This window comes from Pelecanus crispus, chromosome 5 (genome assembly GCF_030463565.1).
Source record: "Pelecanus crispus isolate bPelCri1 chromosome 5, bPelCri1.pri, whole genome shotgun sequence".
Classification (NCBI taxonomy): domain Eukaryota; kingdom Metazoa; phylum Chordata; class Aves; order Pelecaniformes; family Pelecanidae; genus Pelecanus; species Pelecanus crispus.
In genome coordinates, this window is record NC_134647.1 from 42,058,869 (window position 1) to 42,079,712 (window position 20,844).

The 20,844-nt window shown below is 46.2% G+C and overlaps 1 protein-coding gene across 1 annotated transcript in view; it reads left to right on the plus strand.

The window, feature by feature from the left end:
* The window catches only part of COL6A3 (collagen type VI alpha 3 chain), a 54,983-nt gene that overhangs the window by 30,466 nt on the left and 3,673 nt on the right, over window positions 1-20,844 (plus strand). Inside the window, exons 17-41 of the mRNA XM_075710744.1 lie at window positions 477-503; window positions 621-665; window positions 771-824; window positions 1,005-1,067; window positions 1,467-1,532; window positions 2,229-2,282; window positions 2,936-2,971; window positions 3,484-3,546; window positions 3,857-3,919; window positions 4,641-4,703; window positions 5,382-5,444; window positions 6,210-6,260; window positions 6,795-6,830; window positions 6,929-6,991; window positions 7,137-7,199; window positions 7,863-7,895; window positions 8,000-8,036; window positions 8,145-8,156; window positions 8,319-8,812; window positions 9,455-9,554; window positions 10,053-10,751; window positions 12,020-12,128; window positions 12,892-13,169; window positions 14,450-14,710; window positions 16,512-16,586. Coding sequence (XP_075566859.1) covers window positions 477-503; window positions 621-665; window positions 771-824; window positions 1,005-1,067; window positions 1,467-1,532; window positions 2,229-2,282; window positions 2,936-2,971; window positions 3,484-3,546; window positions 3,857-3,919; window positions 4,641-4,703; window positions 5,382-5,444; window positions 6,210-6,260; window positions 6,795-6,830; window positions 6,929-6,991; window positions 7,137-7,199; window positions 7,863-7,895; window positions 8,000-8,036; window positions 8,145-8,156; window positions 8,319-8,812; window positions 9,455-9,554; window positions 10,053-10,751; window positions 12,020-12,128; window positions 12,892-13,169; window positions 14,450-14,710; window positions 16,512-16,586 — 2,908 coding nt within the window. The remainder of the gene's footprint in view (window positions 1-476; window positions 504-620; window positions 666-770; window positions 825-1,004; window positions 1,068-1,466; window positions 1,533-2,228; window positions 2,283-2,935; window positions 2,972-3,483; window positions 3,547-3,856; window positions 3,920-4,640; window positions 4,704-5,381; window positions 5,445-6,209; window positions 6,261-6,794; window positions 6,831-6,928; window positions 6,992-7,136; window positions 7,200-7,862; window positions 7,896-7,999; window positions 8,037-8,144; window positions 8,157-8,318; window positions 8,813-9,454; window positions 9,555-10,052; window positions 10,752-12,019; window positions 12,129-12,891; window positions 13,170-14,449; window positions 14,711-16,511; window positions 16,587-20,844) is intronic.

Below are 20,844 nucleotides of genomic sequence, written 5' to 3' on the forward strand. Positions count from 1 at the left end.
AGGGGATGTTTCGTACCATTTGCTCTGACCACAGGATCCTCTGGCAGGGAGCAGAGGTGTGCATGAACCAAGCCCATTAGTCGCAGCTGAGACACTGAGTCTCTTTAAAAAGCTGTCCAGCCTTGCACAAAGGCACCAGGACTGGATCTGGATTCATATAAAAATGGGTGCAGGGAGAAAAGAAAGTCAGTGGAGAAAGAGTTGTGGCTAAGGAGTAAGCTATGTTATTGGATCAGCTGGCTAAACCTCATGACCCACTTATTTTATCTTGGCACAAGTATTGAGGAGGCAGCTGAAGGAGATGATTGGCAGAAGAGAAACAAGGGCCAGTCAAACTCTGGTGCAGCAAGCCCTGGCTGTCCTGTCCCAGTCCTGGCTCTGGGTCTGCCACCAAGCACAGGCCGTGCTTCCCCCACTGCTTGCCACGGCAATGAACTGGGCAAAAGTGGAGTAACTCTCTTTTCTGATCTCTTTAGGGTTCTCGGGGATTCCCAGGAGAGAAGGTATGGAGTTATTTCCTTATGCCACAGCAGTGAGCGTGAGCATATGGACGCGTCAGTATCCCCCTCCCCGTTCCCCTTTCCCTTGGTAAGCATTTGCCCCTCACCTCTCTTCTGCAGGGTGAACTAGGAGAAATGGGTCTGGATGGCATTGATGGAGAAGAGGTCAGTCATTTTAACTGCTTTTCTCTTTATAATGAGATGCTTCAGTGAAGCATCTAAGCAGCTCCTTGAAAGCTGCGAATATTCTAAAATATTTTTCTTTTTTAGGGAGACAAGGGTTTGCCTGGCTCCTCTGGAGAGAAGGGATACTCTGGCAGGAGGGTAGGCTTTTATCACATTTATGATGGCTAAATGATGGTGAAAAGGTAGATTTGAGCCAGGGATGGGTGGAAAGCCATTACCCTCCCCTCGGGGCTGAGGACATGGGCAGAGATGTATGGCAGCAGAGATGCTTTTGGCAGGTAAGGGCTGCTCTCGCTAACTCTCTGTCTCTTCCCACAGGGTGATAAGGGAGTTAAAGGTGAACGGGGAGAACGAGGTGACCGTGGGCTCCGTGGAGACCCGGTAAATATTGCTAAGGCATCTTCTTGATTTTTCCACCCGCTTTCCACCAGTCCTGGGGGTCATTAGCAAGCATGCACTCAGGCTTATTAAATGCTGCTTGACAGTGGCAGGTCCAGCGACAGAGCAAGGACTCAGAGATGACATGTGGATAACACATGCCTCTTGATACCAACCTGTCAATCACTGTTGCCTTATTATTAAAATTCCCCTTCATCCTCTTCAATATTATTATTTCTCAGTTGCAAAGCTGTGTCTGTCTGAAAACACCAGTAATACTTCATCTAATTCAGTCAAAAAAGAAAAAAAGAAACGTTGGTTCTGAGCTATAGCAGAGCAGTTTGATGCCTGACTTTCATGTCCCACTTACACAGATGTTTCTCATTGTTTTGTTGCTTTCAGGGAGATTCAGGAGCTGATAATACTCAGCGGGGATCCAGAGGCCAAAAGGGTGAAATAGGACCAATGGTAAAGTTTCTTTGTTGTCTTTTGTTGTTTTTTGGTTTTTACAATAAGATGGGACAGAGAAAGTAAGAAAAAAGGATGCTGCCAAAAAGGTGCAAATTTCTTAAACTCACCATGCCTTTTCAGATGGAATATTTTTCCACTCAAAAATGTTAATGGTTTGCAACCAAACCTTTCTCTGTGAAGACCTCAGTTTAGATGTTTGGTATAAAAAGTGCTTTTTTAAAATTATTATTATTTCACAATGCCTTTTGGGATATTATCACTGAAAACAACTTTGTACTTAGAAATTAACTTCACATGTTCTTGTGGATCATATACAAAAGCAGAGAACTGTTTAGATGATACCAAACCTGAACATCCTGCACCACCTGAAGCCTTTGGGAAAAAAAAAAAAAATCCAAAATCCCACACACTCCTTGGAAAATTTCAAAACCCATTTGTTTTCATATCAGCTCAGAATAAAAATGCATCTTAAAATGTCAGAAGGCATATCGCAAAGAATGGGAATGTTGGCTTGTGCTAGCTCAGAAACTTGATGGAAAGTCTCCACGAGCTGTTAGAAGGATTTCCACCAATGTGGGAATATTGAGTAATTTGTGTGAGAGCACAAAATAACCCATTTTTTTAAGAATTGAACTTATTTTCCCAGTGTCTGCTCAACTTGGGGCTCTCACTTGAGTTTTGCTTTTCCCTTAGGGAGAGCCGGGACCAGCGGGGCTGGATGGCCAAGTCGGTGGAGTCGGGAGGAAGGTGAGCTGCCAGACCCGCAGTCAGCAGGGGCTGAGCTTAGATTAACAATAACTTTTTTCCTCCTGCCTGTCCATGTATTTTGTTTCACAAGCATCAGGAGTTCAACCTGAAAAAAAAAAAAAAAAGAAAAAAAAAAACTTGAAAGGAAAATGCCTCATGGTTTGCTGTCCTGTATAGGCTTTAAAGGTCTAATTCCAAATTTATTCCCATGCAAGTAACTCAGTGCTCAGATCAGTGGAGCTACACCTGATTTACTCTGGCATATGCATCTGCATTTGGCTGCTGGTTTTTAAAAGGCAAAAACTAAACTGGAGCTGGGGTAACTAGGATGTCTGGGGATGCATTCCCTGCTGCTCTGCTGCTGCCTGTCCCTTGAGGCATGTTGCCCAGCGACTGTGGCATGCTCCTGCACACATGAGGGAGAAACTCACCTATGTGGAGGAGGGTTAGGGGATGTGAGGAAGAAGAAATCATGCCAGTGTTTGATTTGAGAGAGCTGTCCGTGTGGATTTCTCTCTCCATCTCTCCCCAGTAGTTTAAACTATTCAAACGTAATTTTGGACTAAGAAAAGAGGATACATGGATCTAAAAACAATACAGAAACTTGTGCTTACATACTTGCATAACAAGTCTCATCATTTCTTTGTTTGCAGGGTATGACAGGAAGAAGGGGACCAATAGGAGTTAAGGTAAGTGGTGATGGGGACAACACCTGGAGCTCCTGCTACACCACTGGCCAGGCAGCCACAGTACCCAGAGAGATGTGCCAAGAGAAGAGACATGCAGGCTTTGCTTATTCCTCTCTGCCTCCTCTCTCCTCCAAATTTCCTTCCTCCTCCTCAGGCTCATCTCCCTGTATGCTCCTTGCTGGACTTGGTGCAAAACCAGCTCTCCACATGCCTGGGCCTGCCTGTTCTCTGCAGTGTTCCCTGGTCAGATGCTTTGTCTCCGCGTGCTGCCAGAGCAGCATAATGGGGCCAAAGCATAAAGGAGATTGGTGCCTGTTGATTGCAGGGGGCAAACTACCCCATCAGTTCTGTGCTCATTCTCTGCTATAACCATATACTGCAAAAAAACCCCAAACAACTGTTCTTCTCTGCTCTTTATGCAGCTGTAATTGCCCTGAGATCTCCTTTCCCTCCCCATAGTGTTGACCACATCTCCCCATGCTAACCTGCATTTTCCTATTTTGCACTTCAAGGGTACCAAGGGCTCACTTGGTCAAGCGGGGCCGGCTGGAGAACAAGGCATGAGAGGGCCACAGGTCAGTGAGCTTACAGCAAAGTAAATGTCTTACCTCATGATGCTGTTTCGTTATTTCATCACAGCCACTTCCTCAAAGAATCTCAGCAGCGAGGACTGTCGAGATTTGGGTAATTTTGGGGTGTGCTGTGGCCCGGATGTCCTGCCCCGGGACATCAAGCCTGCCACTGCATTCAAACCACCCAAGGTGTGACGTGTTTGAAAACCATCTCTCAGGCGCTGTAGTGTTTGCTTTCCCTTGCGATCTTGTGTAGCACTGGTGTGTTTCTGTCCATGTGTGTTGACACAGTCTCTCTTTTCTCCCTGCACAGGGTCCACCTGGCCAGCTTGGCACACCAGGCATAAGAGGAGAGCAGGGCATTCCTGGACCCAGGGTAAACCATTCTGCTGCTTCTCAGCCATTGACCCAACTATGCTTAGCAAGAACTTCTCACTGAGCTAGTAAGATGCAGCCGATGTGTCTTTCCATTCCCCCCCTCTAGGGCTCCAACTCTGTTTCACTCTCTTATAACACACTCTTCCAGTATGATTCTTCTCTCAACTTATGCTAAAGATTTCTTGAGCAAGAATTACAGAAGAGAAAGAGTTAAAAGCAACCACAAAGGGGTCAGGACTTCAGCGTTTGGCCTATTATGGTTTGCAATCTTAAGTAAAGAACATCCCTGAGTGACTGGCAGGGCATCCTCCATGATGTTTCAACCTCTGAAGCCAGAGCATGACCATCTCACATACTTGCTGGGGGCCCCCCATACATTTATTTCTCTCTCCTGCTGCATACCCCAGCAAGACGTGTGGCCATAAAGCCACACATCTTGCATTTCCCCATCCCAGGCAGGACTTTGCCCCTCCTGCATACACCTTTCCCAGGGGGGTTCTCTAGGGACAATATAAGTTGCTGCTGACATTTGCATTGAAATGACCTGGTCCTTCAGCTCTTCCTGACCATGAATTAGACTTCTGAATTTTCTGAGGTGCTTTGAGAGGCACCAGCCCTAGTAGTTAATACATGATTTCTATGGTCACCCAATCCCCTAGCTTCTGGCACCCAGTTTTCTTGATGCATTGCCAACAGGCCTCTCCCTGTTTCTGTTCCAGGCTGGTGGTGGACCACCAGGAACCCCAGGAGAGCGGGGCAGGATTGGTCCCCTGGGACAAAAGGTATGTCTTCACGAGCATTGGGCATCAGCAACTAAAACAGCAATGAAAAGCTTCTGGACAGGAGCGAGCTTAAAAAAATACTTGAGATGAACCTCTTGGAGTGAAATTAGCTCATTTTCTCTGGCTTGCATGATGTGGAGTAGAGCAAGGTCTGTGCTCTGTTTGTTTCGTTAGGCTCCCGTTTCATTGAACAGAAAGGCAAAAATAATAGAGTAACTGAGATTCCCAAGTAATTTTCCAGGGCAGATTCTCAGCCGATGCCTACATGGGAAGGTGGTTGTGCTGGAACTCTCCAGACCCTCTGTATGGTTTTATCTCTCCGCATTCACATACACTGGCTCATTTCCATGGCTGGTCCACTGTCCGTTTGCACTGGCAAAATCCACAGAGCTTGGGAGCTTTTATTTTTGCAGTGTTTCTAAAAAGCAAACACCATCCTGTGGTGGGAGCTGGCTGGTCTCCCATGTCCCATTGCTCAGCTTTCCTGAAATCACTAAAGGTCCCACTAAAGAGCAAGCATTTTGTAACATTGCTGGCCATGTAGGTCCAGTCATGACTTTCTGCTGCAAGGACCACTGCAGACTGGTCTATGTAAAGAAACCAGCATTGATGGGGTGGGAAAGACTCGGAGTTGCCTGGAGTTTCAGCACATGCTTTAACAGATGCTCCTGTTTTCAGGGTGAGCCTGGAAACCCTGGACCCAAAGGGCCAAATGGACAGCAGGGCCCACGAGGAGAGATGGTAAGTGTGGCCATGCACTCACACCTTTAAGGATGCTGGGCTGGACCCTCTCCTGTGGCAGCTGGGCCACAGCCCTTAGCAGCAGAGGGTTTAGCTCCCCTGTGGACTTTGCGTCCTCCATAGTACAATATGAGAGAGGGAAATCATCTTTATGTCTTCAGCTGGCATAAGCATAGCTGGTAACAGTAGTCCCTTCGAGGAGATGAAATATAATCACTTGAAAAGTGACTTTTAACACCTCAGAGATCAGTCCACAGGGCAGAGGCTGTCCAGACTTGCTTGTACTTGTCCTGGCTCATTGCATGAGGCATGGGTAGACACCCTGAGCTGACCCCATATACTAGTCCAATGTAACCTATAAAAAGTTCATATGGACTAAGTGAGCACTTTCATGGGGTCTGATTCCCATTACTTTGTATAATGAGGAGTCAGCTGAGGAAAAAATGGTTTGTGCAAAGCAAGGGAGGACAAGCTTGAGTCAGACAGAGCTATAAGTACACCCCTAGCATTGACTGACCCCCTAACCTGCTCCCCATTGCTGGCTTCCACCTGGGTTTTAGACATTATATGTGTATACTAAGCAGGTTTGAATTCAGATCTGTAGTTTTGGCATCACCTTTTCGTGCTTTTTTTTCTTGCAATAATTTCATCTATAGAAGGACTTCTCAAAAGCCTGTGACATCAGTGAATTCTTTCTATTGATGCTGCTGGATCTGTGAGGTTTAAGCTATTCACATATTAATGACTTCGGCTTTCCAATTTTAGGGTGATGATGGTCGAGATGGAATTGGTGGCCCAGGTCCTAAAGGCAGAAAGGTAGGTGTATGCTCAGCATGCCCATCTACCGACGTGGGTTACCAAGGACAAGGAAGTAGCCAAGGTCTCCAGTGCAGATGGGCAAGGGCAAAGCCTAGGTGAAGTCAGATACATACAGGGACAAAAATCAGTCCTATGTGTAACCTGGTGAGAAAATCAGTCAAGACTCTTCAAACCTTTCCCCTCTGCCTTCGTCTAGGTTTTGCCTACATAAACCAGCTTCTCCAAGGAGGAAGCATAATGTTTTTGAACCGTTTAGCCAGAGACCCATGAATGTCTTTAGGACTTTGAAAACAATGTGCCAGCATCTCTGACAGCTGCTCTACAGTTGAAATTAGCCTTAAAGGAGCAACCAGACCTTAAAAAAGAGTGGTTATTTGCTTTTTATTAATCATATGAGGAACAAAATTGCAAAATAAATTTGCAATCTCTCTTTTCCCTCCATCATTTAATTCCTTCAGTTGTTACAGATCTGCCTGCAGAATCAGGCCCATTTTCTAAAACATATTCAAGTAAACCTTTATGTTGTTTCAGGGAGAACGCGGCTTCATAGGCTACCCAGGGCCCAAGGTATGGTGTGAGCTATGCATTAATTTTCTGAGCAATGTAGCCATTACCTATGGTCCTGTGCAGATTTAGAGCTGCTGTTTGTGTTTTTCCCCAACCAGGGTGGACCTGGTGACCGGGGTGGTGCTGGAGGCCCTGGCCCTAAAGGAAACAGAGGCCGCAGAGTAAGTTGCACCATGACATAATTTTTCCTTTCTGCATGAACAGCCTGAAAGATGTACATGTCTTTTCACTCAAGTGTTGGCCCATGCTCCTGGGAGTCCTCTTGCAGATGTTCATGGAGAGAATGTCTCTGCTCTCTCTTTCTAGGGAAATGCAGGAGATCCTGGGACACCTGGTCAGAAAGGAGAGGTTGGATACCCCGGGCCATCTGTAAGTGTTCATTGCATTGCTGACAGAGCCTCAGGCTTCCAACCCCTGGAGAGACTCCTGATTGCTTCTCTGAGAAAAGTGGTGGTCCTTATCGGTGCCAGGGGTTGAAAAAATATGAAAAATATGAAAAAGATATATCTCCTGCTAATATCAACTTGGGCGAATTCCTGTTTGTTTTTCTCTATAAATTCCTAACTAGCTGTTTATCATTGGTATCATTCACCCATGCTCAAACTGCAATGCACAGCAGAAGGAAAAAGTCAGGAGACAGGCTCTTATCAGGCACTAGGATTTCCCCATGGCAATATGCCACTTAAAGTTTCTTCTAGGAAGTTCTCAGCTCTTTATAATTTATCATCCCACACAGGATATGGTCCATGACCAAATGTGACTGGCACAGAGCACCCCTGGAAGGCCAAGGTGACTTGGCTTGCTTGGCATGTGAACCTAGATCATCATCAATGTCACTTTTGGGTTTGGCCTTAGCTAGGTTTACTCCTCACACAGGAAAAGATTTCCTCCTGTTGCTGGAAACACAACTGAAAACAGGCAGGTTTCCCCTTAGCTTTTGCATGACCTGTGGTTAAACAATTATTCCAGCTGGGTTCATGGGGCACCCTGAAAATACACCTTGCACTCAATTTGACTTTATTTTTTAAACAGGGACTTAAAGGTGATAAAGGAGAATCCAGAGATGTAAGTGTGGCATCATTTATCTCTTGTTTTGAAATACTCTTTTGTTGGCAGTGTCACATATCTATTTTTTTTTTCCCTTTCTCCCTCTCTTTTATTTTCTAAAGCAATGTGCACTTGTGCGGAACATCAAAGACAAATGCCGTGAGTACATCAGTGCTTTGCTAGTTCCCTGTCTCTACCCTTGTATGCCCATCATGTTACATGAATGACACTGACAAAACTGTGTTTCTTCCCCCCTCTTTTCCACAGCTTGCTGCTATGGTAAGTCACCTTCAGTCCTTTAAACCCCAGTGTGACATTGTGCCAGAATTGTTTCTCTCCCCGTGTATGCAGTATGAATGATTTACCCCTGCCAAGGACATGGTCCTTGCACCCTGACAACTATTTTGGGCACTATTTCTTCCCAATGCATGTTTCTGGCAGGTCCCAAGGAGTGCCCTGTCTTCCCAACTGAGCTGGCATTTGCTATCGACACCTCCTCGGGTGTCGTGAGGGATGTTTTCAACAGGATGAAGCAAACTGTGCTCAGAGTGGTCAACAACTTAACCATCGCTGAGAGCAACTGTCCTCGGGGTGCCCGGGTGGCTCTGGTCACCTACAACAATGAGGTCACCACAGAGATCCGCTTTGCTGATGCCAGGAAGAAATCGAGCCTCCTCCAGCAGATCCAAAACTTCCAGGCGACTCTGACCACAAAGCCACGCAGCCTGGAGACCGCCATGTCCTTTGTGGCCAGGAATACCTTCAAGCGTGCCCGAAGTGGCTTCCTTATGAGGAAGGTGGCTGTCTTTTTCAGCAACGGGGACACAAGAGCCTCCCCAGAGCTCAATGACGCTGTGCTGAAACTCTACGATGCCGGGGTCATGCCCGTGTTTCTCACCAGCAGGCAGGACCCAGTTCTCACCAGAGCTCTGGAGGTTGGGGTCATTCACACTTTCTTTCATTTTCTGCTCATGACATCAGTCTGGTTTGCTGGGGATATTGATGGCGTTTGCTCCTACAGGCAGTGGTTGGCTTCCACAGGCCTTTCAAGTGCTTAGCACTGAGAAAGCATTGATGGCCAAACTCATCCAGCATGTCTATTAGGAGAGAAATCCAAAACACAGCACATGCTGTGAAACACTAGTGAGGTTATGATGAGTCATTTGTTTCCCAGACCATGGCTCCAGGGTGCCAGTTGTGGTATGAAACAGAAGAAAAGACAGTCCCCATAGTGAGAAAGGTCTGACAGAAAGGCAAAGGGTGGGAAGGTGGAAGTATGGTAGCTTTGCTGGCAGGGGGAGAGTGGATGTACAGGAATTTAAAGGAACAAAAAAACCCCAGAGGAGCACGCTGAGCACTGATTCAAGTGCTTGGCCCTTTTCTTGGAGTTTATGTTTCTAAACTAGTCCCACTAACTGACATTGGGAGCATTAGGCTCCTCCAAATGGGATCCACCAAAAGCAGCATGCTGAGTGGAGAATCTCTTCGAGTTGTGGATTGCACTCCCCTAACTTTGAGCTGCAAATGACAGAAGACAACATTACTAATGCCATGTTTTTCTGTTTGCATCTAACCAGATCAACAACACAGCAGTTGGACATGCAATTGTTCTTCCAACCAGCGGCAGTCAGCTGAATGAAACTATCCGGAGACTCTTGACTTGTCACATTTGTCTGGGTAAAGCATCCAATTTCTCCTCTAGACGGTGCCAAATCCTGGTCATGCAGCAGTCAGCTGTCAGTGGTGCAGAAGGAAAGCCCAGCTGGGAGTAAGCCCTTTTGCTGCTGAAAACAAGGGATTCATATTCTTAGGCTGAGCAGAAAACATTGGCGTTGTGAATGAGGCTCGCTGGGCGTTCTCCACTTTGTGAAGAGAAGCTCCTTTTTTGGCTAGTTCCCACTTTTACAGCCCAAATACCAATAGCTAAATGCTCTAAAATATGGCCTTCTGCCACTTATGACAGAGCACTTCAGGGATCCTTTTGGACAAAGGAGCTTGTAAAAATTCTAAATGGATAGCTAAATATGTTTTGGGATGAAGTGACTTTGGTATCAAGTAATGGACCAGTGAATGTCCATAGCTTGACAGTATTTCATATGACACAAAATTTTTACAATGATAAGGGAGGGTCATCTTCAGTTCTTCCAGGTGAAACCTACTGTATTTCTTCCCTAGATGTGTGTGACCCTGATCCTGTCTGTGGTTTTGGTAGTCAGAGACCTGTATTCAGAGACAGAAGGGCAGCCCCAACAGATGTAGACACTGACATAGCCTTCATCATGGATAGCTCAGAGTCCACCACCCCTCTGCAGTTCAACGAGATGAAGAAGTACATTTCCCACCTCGTAAGTAACCTGGAAATCAGCTCTGAGCCAAAAGTATCTCAGCACCATGCAAGAGTGGCAGTTCTCCAGCAAGCTCCTTATGAATATGAAACCAACTCAAGCTTCCCACCAGTAAAAACTGAGTTTTCACTAACTGATTATGGATCCAAAGAGAAGATCATTAATTACCTTCACAACCAAATGACCCAGCTCCATGGCACAAGGGCTATAGGAAGTGCAATTGAACACACAATGGCTCATATTTTTGAAAGTGCACCAAACCCTCGGGATCTAAAAGTCATAGTTCTGATGATGACTGGAAAAGTGAATAAACAAGAACTTGAGTACCTGCAGAAGGTTGTTATCAATGCAAAATGCAAAGGGTACTTCTTTGTCATCTTGGGCATTGGCAGGAAGGTGAATGCCAAGAATATCTATAGCCTAGCTAGTGAGCCAAATGATGTGTTCTTCAAATTGGTTGATAAACCAGGAGAGCTTCATGAAGAGCCCTTACTACGCTTTGGGAGACTGCTGCCGTCTTTTATCAGAAGTAAGTATAACATCCTGCAGCCAAAGTATTATGGAAGGGACAACATGTGACCTCGGAGGGGTTAATCTGCCAGGTTTGCTCTGCCTGCCCGTTGCTTGGGTGTGCTCTAGCCTGACCACCTCTTTGGGCAGTGGGGCCCACTGAAGTTAGTCTCTTTTTATATGTTCTGTACTGTTTGGTCTGTTTGTTGCTGCTCAACTACAAACCTAGTTTGGTCTACCTAGTTGAATATGTCTCAGTTTTGTTCACTTTGGCCTCCCCATCCCATTCCATGCAGTCTGTTGGTCCACCAAGTAGAGTTTGCACTTCTGTCTGGTTTGACTTGGTCTCCATGGGTTCACCTGTGGGATCTGACTTAATCCTGCCTGACTTGCCGGTCACATCTACGTCATCTCCCACAGGGTCTGGTCCTGCTGGGGCTCTTGGCCCTCTGCAGCCCAGCAGCCTGCTAGCACTCCCCCTGAGCTCCCTGAACAGCCAGAAAATCTTTCTTCTCAGCTTCAGTATAAATATTACATCTCGCAGGCATTTGGATGGCTTAGGCTGAGATCTGGAGTTGCTGTACGCGACTTAAGGACCAGATGAACAGGATTCTTTGCTCAGGGATAAATCATGCTGCTGTGTTTGGGATGTGCAGATTGTGCCTTGGAAATTTGTATCTCAGCTTAGCTAGAGACCCCAGGCTGGATGTCCAGCTAGAGCCAGCTGCCAGAGATCCTAAACAGACCTGGCCAGCAAAGACAAGAAATGGGGCTTTTCTAGGAAAGCTAGTTTTATAAAAAAAGTCCTGAAAAATCAGTCTACTGGGCTAATAAACCACTGATTCAGGAATGTATTGCCACTGAATAGGAAGCAAACATGAGCACATCCTTCTCTGGAAATAAATGTTTAGGTTTTCTCAGTTTGCTTTTTCCATTTACCACTTACAGGGGTCCTGGAAATATCTAACTCTTGAAAAAATATTAACTGTGTGGTCAGAGCTGCCTTGTTATAAGAAAGCTGTTTACATGTGACAGACTAAGACATACAGCCCTCTGGTATCTTATAGCTACTGCTCTCATGTTTGTAAATGGGCATAACAAATCTCCCAGCCCAGGATGCTGCAGTAACTGCACCAAATGTCAAGAGATATTCCATAGCTTTTATCAGAGCAAGCAAGAAGAGAAGAGGGTTTTTTTTAATCAAGAAGAAATATGTGTAATGTGTTTTTGGTAGGTAACCACCATCCTCAACACCAGTGTTTAATGCCAGGCTTTCTCTGTCTCTAGGTGACTTTGCGTTCTACCTGTCTCCAGAGATAAGGAAACAGTGTGAATCGTTCCAGAGTGATCAGCAATCCAAGAGCCAGAGCCCCAGGCATACCGGGCACAAAGAAGTGTAAGTAGTGTTTTGTCTGCAAGAGAATAAGCTTTGCTAACAGCCTGTCTTGGGGAGAAGCCTTCACTTCCCAGTCCCTGTTTGGAAAAAGAAAGAAAAAGCAACTTCAATGCTAACAGTCAGGATTATCAGCACTTTATTAGTTCCTTTAGCGCTGTGTCAAAAGAGCAACAGATATATCTACTACAGAAGGGTAGACAAATACACATATAATTCTAAATTTGGGTTAAATTTCATATTTATATATGTATAAAGGATATGAAAGGGGTATATGCTACTGTCATCATTCAGGTCAGGTATTCCAGAAATTACTATTAATTTGGGGTTTTCCACTCAATGAACTGTTTTCAGAGGCTGGGCTGCCCTGGACTACCTGATATTCAGGATCCATCATAGAATATATCCTAATATTTTCTGAACAGAAGTGAAAGCTTGTGTCACCAAGACTCACTCATCGCTGGCACAGAGCTGTCCTGCCTTTAGAAGGCTGAGCCCCTTGAAATCAGGCATGTTACAGATCTATCTACTGATTTCACTCTTATGTGTGTAAAGCTGGTGTATAGACAGACTTGTGCCCCAAGTGATAGGCAGTGCTCTGCAGCACTTTTCACTGCTTGCCTGTGGGCATATCTAAAGCTGACAAAGACTATTGACCTTGGGGGTGTTCTTGCCAATGGTTTCTATGTCAACTCCTCTCCATTTCAAAAATTCTGCTTATATAGGAGGTAAAAAAACCCCATACCAGCTGCTTTTGCTTTGACAGGTACTTGGCACCCAACGTGACCGTAAGCCGGACCCTCAGTACCAGCACCACGGTCAGTGCGAGCATCAAGCCTGTTGCAAGCACCAACACTCGTACCAGAACCACCACTGCCAGCACCACGGCCCAGACCAGAGCCATCAACCAGACCACAGCCAGCACCATGGTCCAGGTGAACACCACTGCACAGAGCACAGCAAGAACTGCTGCCCAAGCCAAAGCCACTGGCCGCACCACAAGCACTACAGCTGCTGCGGCAGGCGGCAGGAGAAGACAAGGCGGTATGTGAAAGGTTTTCCCCATGCAAGCAGTGCCTCTTGCTTGTCTGTACCACAGTGGGTAGTGGCTTTTTCCTCCCTGAGATGATTATTCCTATGGGAAATGTCACTAAGATGCCCAATTGCGTGCTTGCAGAAACAAGTTTTTAGGTGCAAAACTGGAAATCTGCACTGGGGGGGGGTTAAGGCTTTGTCAACTTGTGTTGAGAATTTTGTGGAAAAGCAGGTGGGGGGCAGACTGCCTCTAGGCAAAAGACAAGCAGGACTTCTAAACATGGGACAATCTGTCATCTGATGCCTATCTTAGTAGTACAGTGACAGAGCACTTCTCTTTCTAGTGTTGGCCATTTGCTTTCTATGTTTTCCTTGTAGCATTACCCCTTGGCTAAGTTTTGCTATTTATGGTGATTCATACAATGGCATTGTTTGAATTCTCTGTCAGCTAATATAATTAGTTCAGTTAGTTCATCACTGAATCAGTGTGGAGACCTATTTGGGAATGCTAAAGCTCTTTCATGTGAGTACAGTTCATGTAAAGGAGTTTTCCCATATGTTTTTGCCAGGGGGTGCAGGCAGCTCTGCACTAGCTGAACAAGTAGCAAAGAAAATGTGTTAAAGCATAGGGATGCTTAACCACTCAGTGAATGCATGTCCCCATGTAAATAATAAATAAAAAGCAATAAATAAAAGCAATTGGCTTTTGCAATGTTAATGCTTTTATTGGCTTCTGGGGAACAAACATTTCTGGGTGTTCCTTGCTCCACTGTTGCTTCCAAGCAGCATTTAGAAAGGTCTCATCCAATACCCTGCCATAGCAGGAAAACCATTTCCTAATAACTTCTTTGACCTGTCTAAGGTTATGTTTGATCTTAAGCAGGTTTTGCTTGAAGATCTTCAGCAGTTCGGTGAATCCATTGCACCTTAGAGAAGGATCTGACTGGACACGTTTACGGTTGTTGGGAAAGTTGTGCTGGGAATCACGTTTCAGTCTGTGTAAATCTCATTAAAAATTGCTTTGATTTGCTAGATTGCAGCAGATTATTAAAAAAACCCAAATAAACCACTTGGTAAATCATCTAGGCTATGAAAAAAAAGCCTCCCTGCAGTGTGCTGGGTTGGGCATCTGAGATAGCACAACATGGTTTGTACATGCCACAACTGGCTGCAGACAAATTTATTTGCTGTGGACTGGGAAGGAGATCCTGCAGCACTGAGACACTTCTTCCTTGAGACCTTTCCTCTTCAAGTCCTTGCTTAGTGTTTCTTCTGATTTTGCATTGCAGCAAAGACCCATGACATCCAGATCACAGATGTCACCGAGAACAGTGCCAGGCTGCGCTGGGCCAGCCCTGAGCCACACAACACCTACGCTTTTGATATCACCGTCACCTTAGCGCACGACCACTCTCTTGTGCAGAAGCAAAACCTGACCGGCACTGAGCACATCATCCGAGGACTCAGAAGTGGACAGAAATACCTTGTCGTTATTACCGGCTACCAGAAATCACAACCGAAAGTTACCTACACGGGGACATTCAGCACAAGTAAGTACCTCTTGAGGAAAATACACAAACATTTATTTTTCATAGAATGGAAACAAATAATGGAAAAAAACATGTAAGGGATGGGGAATCAGCTGGTACCAACGATCCTAGCCCTGGCAATGCTCAGTTGTGTCACTGCATGTCTGGCATCCTCTAGACCAGAAGCAGGACCTGGTTATGAAATGCTGCAAATGTGTTTCTTTGGCAAATGCAAGTTGACACTTCAGTGGTGTTAAATTGACACAGATTGTGGGAGAATTAAAGCTAGTCCCAGAGTGGTGTTTGCCTTATTATGCATGCAGGAGGCTTTGCACAATGGGTCTTAGTGGGGTCCAGCCAGCATTGCTGCAATTAATAACGAGTCAAACTGGGTTAACACAGAATAAATTCAGTCCAGCCTGACTGCAAAATAAGCAAGAAGAGCTTCTTCTCCATTCACCATTTCCATAGCCACCTATCTGCTTCACATACTATATTATCCAAAAAAACCCCACAACGAAGAACTTAAACAGAGGGTTTAGTCCTTTGGGGATCCAAGCTCCATATGTACAGATCACATGTAAACCTCACCAAACCCTTTGGCATGGCCAGAAGTTGCTATGTAAGACACAGCCAATTTTTTTTTATATAGTTTGGCGTAGAGGTGACTTGGCTTAGTGGTGTGGAGAAGTTTGCGCTGGTCCTGCCCGTGCTGCATCTGGCTTCTTCTGGCACTTCAGAGTCAATGTCAGTGCCCACAGAGAGCCTTTCCATTGGCTTCAGTGGCTTTGGATCAGGTCTGAAGTCTCTTGCCTTCGCAAGCAATAAATGTGCCCACAAAAATGTTGAGAAAAGACATCAATGTGTAGAAGTAACATTTGCATGTGCTAAGTTGGAGCTCTCAATGCCCAGGCAAGCTGCGTTTCCCATACGGTAAATCTCAAGCAGAAACAAACTGGGCAGGCAGCGGTGATGCCACCTATGCCCACAAGCTGTGACCTGTACACTGGGTAGCACTGTCCCCACACTCATACCCTCCACCAGAGAAAAGCAAATCCAACCCTTCCTGTAGCTCCAGCCTCCTCCTGCCCTCCAGCCCCATGGAAAATGAACCATGGGTTTCCCTGGAAAGGGGCATGATGCAATATAGTGCAGTCATACAGCGCATGATGCAATATGAACCATGATCTCCTTTCCATCACAAAGGGTTTCTTCTCCTGGTGACAGTCCTCAACAATGTAGTTTCTAGAAGGATATGAGGCCATGATGGGAGGAGTGTGGTCAAGGAGAGGCATGTAATGCATGGACAGTCCTTGACGGCTGCAGGGGAACAAGAGAAGATTCATCATAGACTATTTGCTCCTCTGGAGGATGCTTTTTTTCCCTGCCTTCTCTAAGGCCAGAAGAGTAAAGCTAAGCTGGCTATATAGAGGCCACATCTGCTCCTCCAGAGCCCTCCAGTTGTATGCTGTGGGGTGAGCAGGGGGCATCCAAAGCAGAGTCATGTAGGGTGCTGGGGATGCTCCTTCACAGTCACCCCCGAGGATGAGCCTGACTGCAGCAGAGCTGCCGGCTGGGGAGAGCAAGGTGAACGCATCCTGGTGTGGCTAGGCAGTTGTGGATTACTCATCCCATCAGCTGCCTCCAATAAACATTTCTGAAACGTATGTGCTAGGACAAACAGATCCAGACCCGACTCCTGTGACTTGTGTGAATCCTCCATGCCAGAGCTGGGGCCAGTGAGTTTGTTTATGGCTGCGCCGAGGGTGCTGCTGCAGGTTCTCTTCCCCTTGGCTGACCTCACTGCTTCTTCCCCCTCCAGAGACCCTGGCGCAGCCCAAGGTGTCCCTGGCCAACATGATGCTCAACACCGAGCCACTGGAAGGGCCTGAGAGTGGTGAGTACGGACGATGGTAGGAGTGCTGTGCTGGGGTCTCTGCCAGGACTCTCACAGAGAGCCTGGCCATTAGCACCGGTCTTCCCCTTGCCTGCTCCCTAACCCGGCCTTTCTCAGAGCTCTGCTAGGAGCAAAGGATCTGCGAGTCCTTTGCTTTGCAGAGCCAGCAGATTATGAGCCAGATGACCGCCTTGTCCATGCAGACCTGAGCCCTGTATTGGAGTCTCTGCCCCATGCTGGATCCAGAGTCCTCTGAAGGCACTGTTATCTTCATGGGGACTCAAACCAGGTCCTGCTTCCATCGCAAGGATGGGAGATGATCCAGGGCCCAAGCGCTGGCTGCTCTCCAGGGACAGGCTGTGCCCCATTGCTGTCTCACAAAGGGAGTTCGTTACCTGGTGTGCAGGTACACTCACACACTGAGTCAAGATATTGATTTTATTTCATTTCTGCACAGAGATGGGTGCTAGGTGGTAATTCCACGAAGCTAGCATACCAAATGAGACTTTCTGTGCCTTATTTATACACAAAACTTACGGAGTTAGTAATTATCCTTTTTAAGGTGATTGGTTAGTAATTACCATCCTATCTGTTATTGGTCAACTATATTCCAGTTAGCCTCATTTGCTATGTAAATTAGCACACATGCTCCTTATGGGTATGGGGTGGCAAATCCTTTTGGTCCTAAATTGAGTTGGTGGTCTTGATCTCCCCCTGCTGCTTTTACCTTTCCCCCAGTTACTGTTTTTCAGCAATTGTCCAGTTTTTCTGGTGCCTTCTGGGGTAGGATGTTCCCTTTTATCAGCTTTTCAGTTCTTCTTCAAGGTCTCGTTGCTCAGGGATGTCTTTGGTTAAAGGATACCAAATGTTTGTTCTTCTGATTAGGGATGATTAAGTGTCCTTTACTTGTCAGCTTATAAAAACACCTTGGCCTGATACGATGTTAGCTGAGTTTCAGAGTTAGCCTTCAACATCATGGCCTCACTAGCATGTGTAGATGCAGGTGTAGATGCAGAACATCACCTGATGCTCATTCGCACTCTTGCTCCCCATTTAGGGCAAAGAATAGGTCTTGTCTCCTTGGTTTAACACACAGCTCTTGGCAAGGACTTGACCAACAGTCAGGGATTGTAGGGGAGTTCATGTCAAACATTTGCATAAATTTGGCTAATTGGTAGCCTCCCTCCAGTTTCATCCACCTGCCCATCCCCTGTTTCTCTACCACCAGTGGTGTATGTAGTAAACTGCTAAATGAGCAAGCTGTCAGCTCCTACTCTGTTGTTAATCCTGTTAATCTGTGTTAATAACCCATAATCACTGTAGCTGTTAATACGTCGTCTCATTGCTTTTGTTGACATCAAGCTCATTACATCGGCACTATTACACTCAGTTGTACCATAAGTGCCAGGCTGCAACCCTTCCTCCAAGGGTCTGGAAGGGCTTTCAGCCTTCATAAAGCAGCACAGCCCTGTCACAGGCACCAACTACAGATCTGGCAACCAAAACTCATCCCTGAATCATCACTCTCGTGTTTTTCTCTAAATATTTTGCTTGCACTGTGGCTCATTTTCTTCCTGAGGTGATTTGAGAGCATGGGGAAATGCTGCTGCTCAGTGCGCTCAGCCAAGAGTTGCAAAGCTGCTGTTGCGTTCTGACTGCTCATGTTGAAAGGGATGAGCATGGACCTCATGCCTGGCTGGTGGTACCACCGGAGCTTGCTGCAGCAAAGAGGCCGAGAGCTTGTGCTGGGCAAGGACCATGTCATTTCTGCCTTGCTGCATGTCCTATCATCCCACCCTTCCCATGAGTTCCCACTCATTTGGTCCCTCCCCCAGCACTGACATCCCCTCTGAAGCCTTCATCTGCCTTGTCCCCACCAGGTGACACACACCCCATGGCTTTGTTTAACCCCTTGTGTGCCAGCCCTTTGGAAACAAGGTGTGTAGGCTTGTGTAGGTCTGCCTGAAGGAAAATGGATGTGCTGTGTCCTGACTTTGTGTTTAGATGCAGACCTCTCAATCTCCTCTTCTTGACCCACTTGCAGCAAACGTCTCTGCCCGAGGATTTATGGCAACCAGCAATCTGGGGGGAACATTCCCTTAGGAAGCTAATCTGAAGTTTTTCACCAGGCTAAAGACATTAAACAGTGCAGGGAATTTGGGGTGGGTTGTTTAGCTGAGTCTTCTGTAGTTCTCTGTGCAAAGGGAGAGACCCATGCGTAAATATTCCTTTGGACCTCAGAGGAATTCCCAGATTCTGCCCTCCTTACATAGGCAAAGCAGCTGCTAGCACGGATGGCCTATCTTTGCTAATGAAAACACTGGGATTTGGACCTAAATTATCATTTCTGGGCAGGAAAGGAACATATGTTTAAATCCTCATCGAGCCTTAAATTCTACCAGGTGCAGCTCACCTTTAGAGATAAAATAAACACACTTAAGGATTAAAAGTTACTGCCAAGACAAATAGCTTTGAAAATAGATGGGGGGGAGTTGTATGAGGGCCTGATCCTGCGTGCACCAGCAGGGAGTAAGGGGTTCTCACCACCTTGGTCCAGGGACTTGGGGCTTGGATGTGCAACAAAATTAAGAGCAGGGAGAGGCAAGCTGGAGGCTGGAGAAGGTTTGCATTCAGCAAGAAAAGTCACATGACAAGGAAATGCCACCAGTCCTGTACCGGGCTTTTTTTCTTTTTTTCTTTTCAATCTCTTTGCTTTTTCAGCTTTTAACCCTTTCAGAGTCACTTAACCTTTGCACCTTTTGACATGCAGATTGGCCAGACCCTTGCTTGCTGGACTTTGACATGGGCATGCAGTGCAAGGACTATCAGATTGTGTGGTTCTTTGACTACAAAAACAAGATCTGCAGCCAGGGTTGGTATGGTGGCTGCGGTGGTAATGCCAATAGATTTGAGGCTGAAGCTGAGTGCGTTAGGAAATGCTTAAAACCATGTAAGTACCATGCGGGGATTAATTCTTTTGTATTTTACCATATTGTCAAATAATGTTTGGATTGGAGAGAAAACATAATTTATAATCCAAACCCACGCACCTTTTCCTCCAGCAGCAGCTGAGAAAGCCATGCAGCAGCCACCCCTTGAGAAAAGATTATTGTCAGGTAACACCCTCAATATCCTAATCATCACAAACCAAAGCAAATCCATTATTTCACCTTGACCATTTCATAGCATGCATTGAAGCTTGTCCAATGCAAGATCACCAGTAGTATAGACTTGGTTTTCATTTGCTCCTTGACATGACGATGCCCTACCATCTGCTTTGCATGAGCAAGTCACCTTGCATGCATGTTGTCACACCAGGACACATTGTGTTTACACGACCTGAGTGCAAACTACAACTATATGGCAAAATCATGCACTGGATTTTGTAAGAAGCATGGGGTTGCTGAACTGGAGTGTAGCACAGTCCCCAAGCAGTTTCTATTATCACTGCATGACTAACCAATGCCACTACTCAGCAGTGTGCCTTTGCTGAGATGCAAAGAATTGCAAGTGTTTCACTGCCTGTAACCAAAACACTTGATGGAAAATTACTGCACGGGGCTTGGGTCTTGCGTGCAGATGTTTTTGTTTTGCACCAAAAGATAAAAATCAAAGTTGAGGGAGGAGCCCACAGGAAAATGGCAATGACCTCCTGTCCTTAAGGAGTTTCTGAGATCAAAGGGTTGTGTTTGCAAACCTCCTCAAGACCTGGGAAGGAAGTAAAGACTTGCAATCACCTGTGTAGGTTCAGCAAGGCATTGGGATGGGAACTTGACCCCAGCAAAGCCCTGCTATCATAGCAACCTTCCCCTTCTAATGGTGTTTCAGGGCCCTTTGCAGAGATTGGAGGGAAACCTAGGATTGAAGCAAGCTCTGGTACCTAATGGCAGGGCTTTAATCCTTGTAGGGGCATGACAGGGTTTGAAAAGGCAAATTAAGGACCCCTCTCACCCATTTGAATTTCTTAGGTGTATTTTAGGTTCCTTAAATCAAACTCAGGAATTTTTGTCACTGGCAGCAGAGCAGCTCGAGTCCAGCTGTGGGTGACCCTGCAGAAACATGCAGGCAAGGGAGGAGGAGGCCACCACCAGCCATGGAGTTGCCAGGGGTGGCAGCTGCTTGCAAAAGGAGGTTACAAGGTGCTTCTGGGCTGCAAATGGTCACCATAGACAAAGATGCATTGGCTGCAGTTTGAGGACTTTTCAGCCAGAGGAAACAGCGTATGGCTTGTGCAGAAACCTGTAGCTTCAATCTAGAG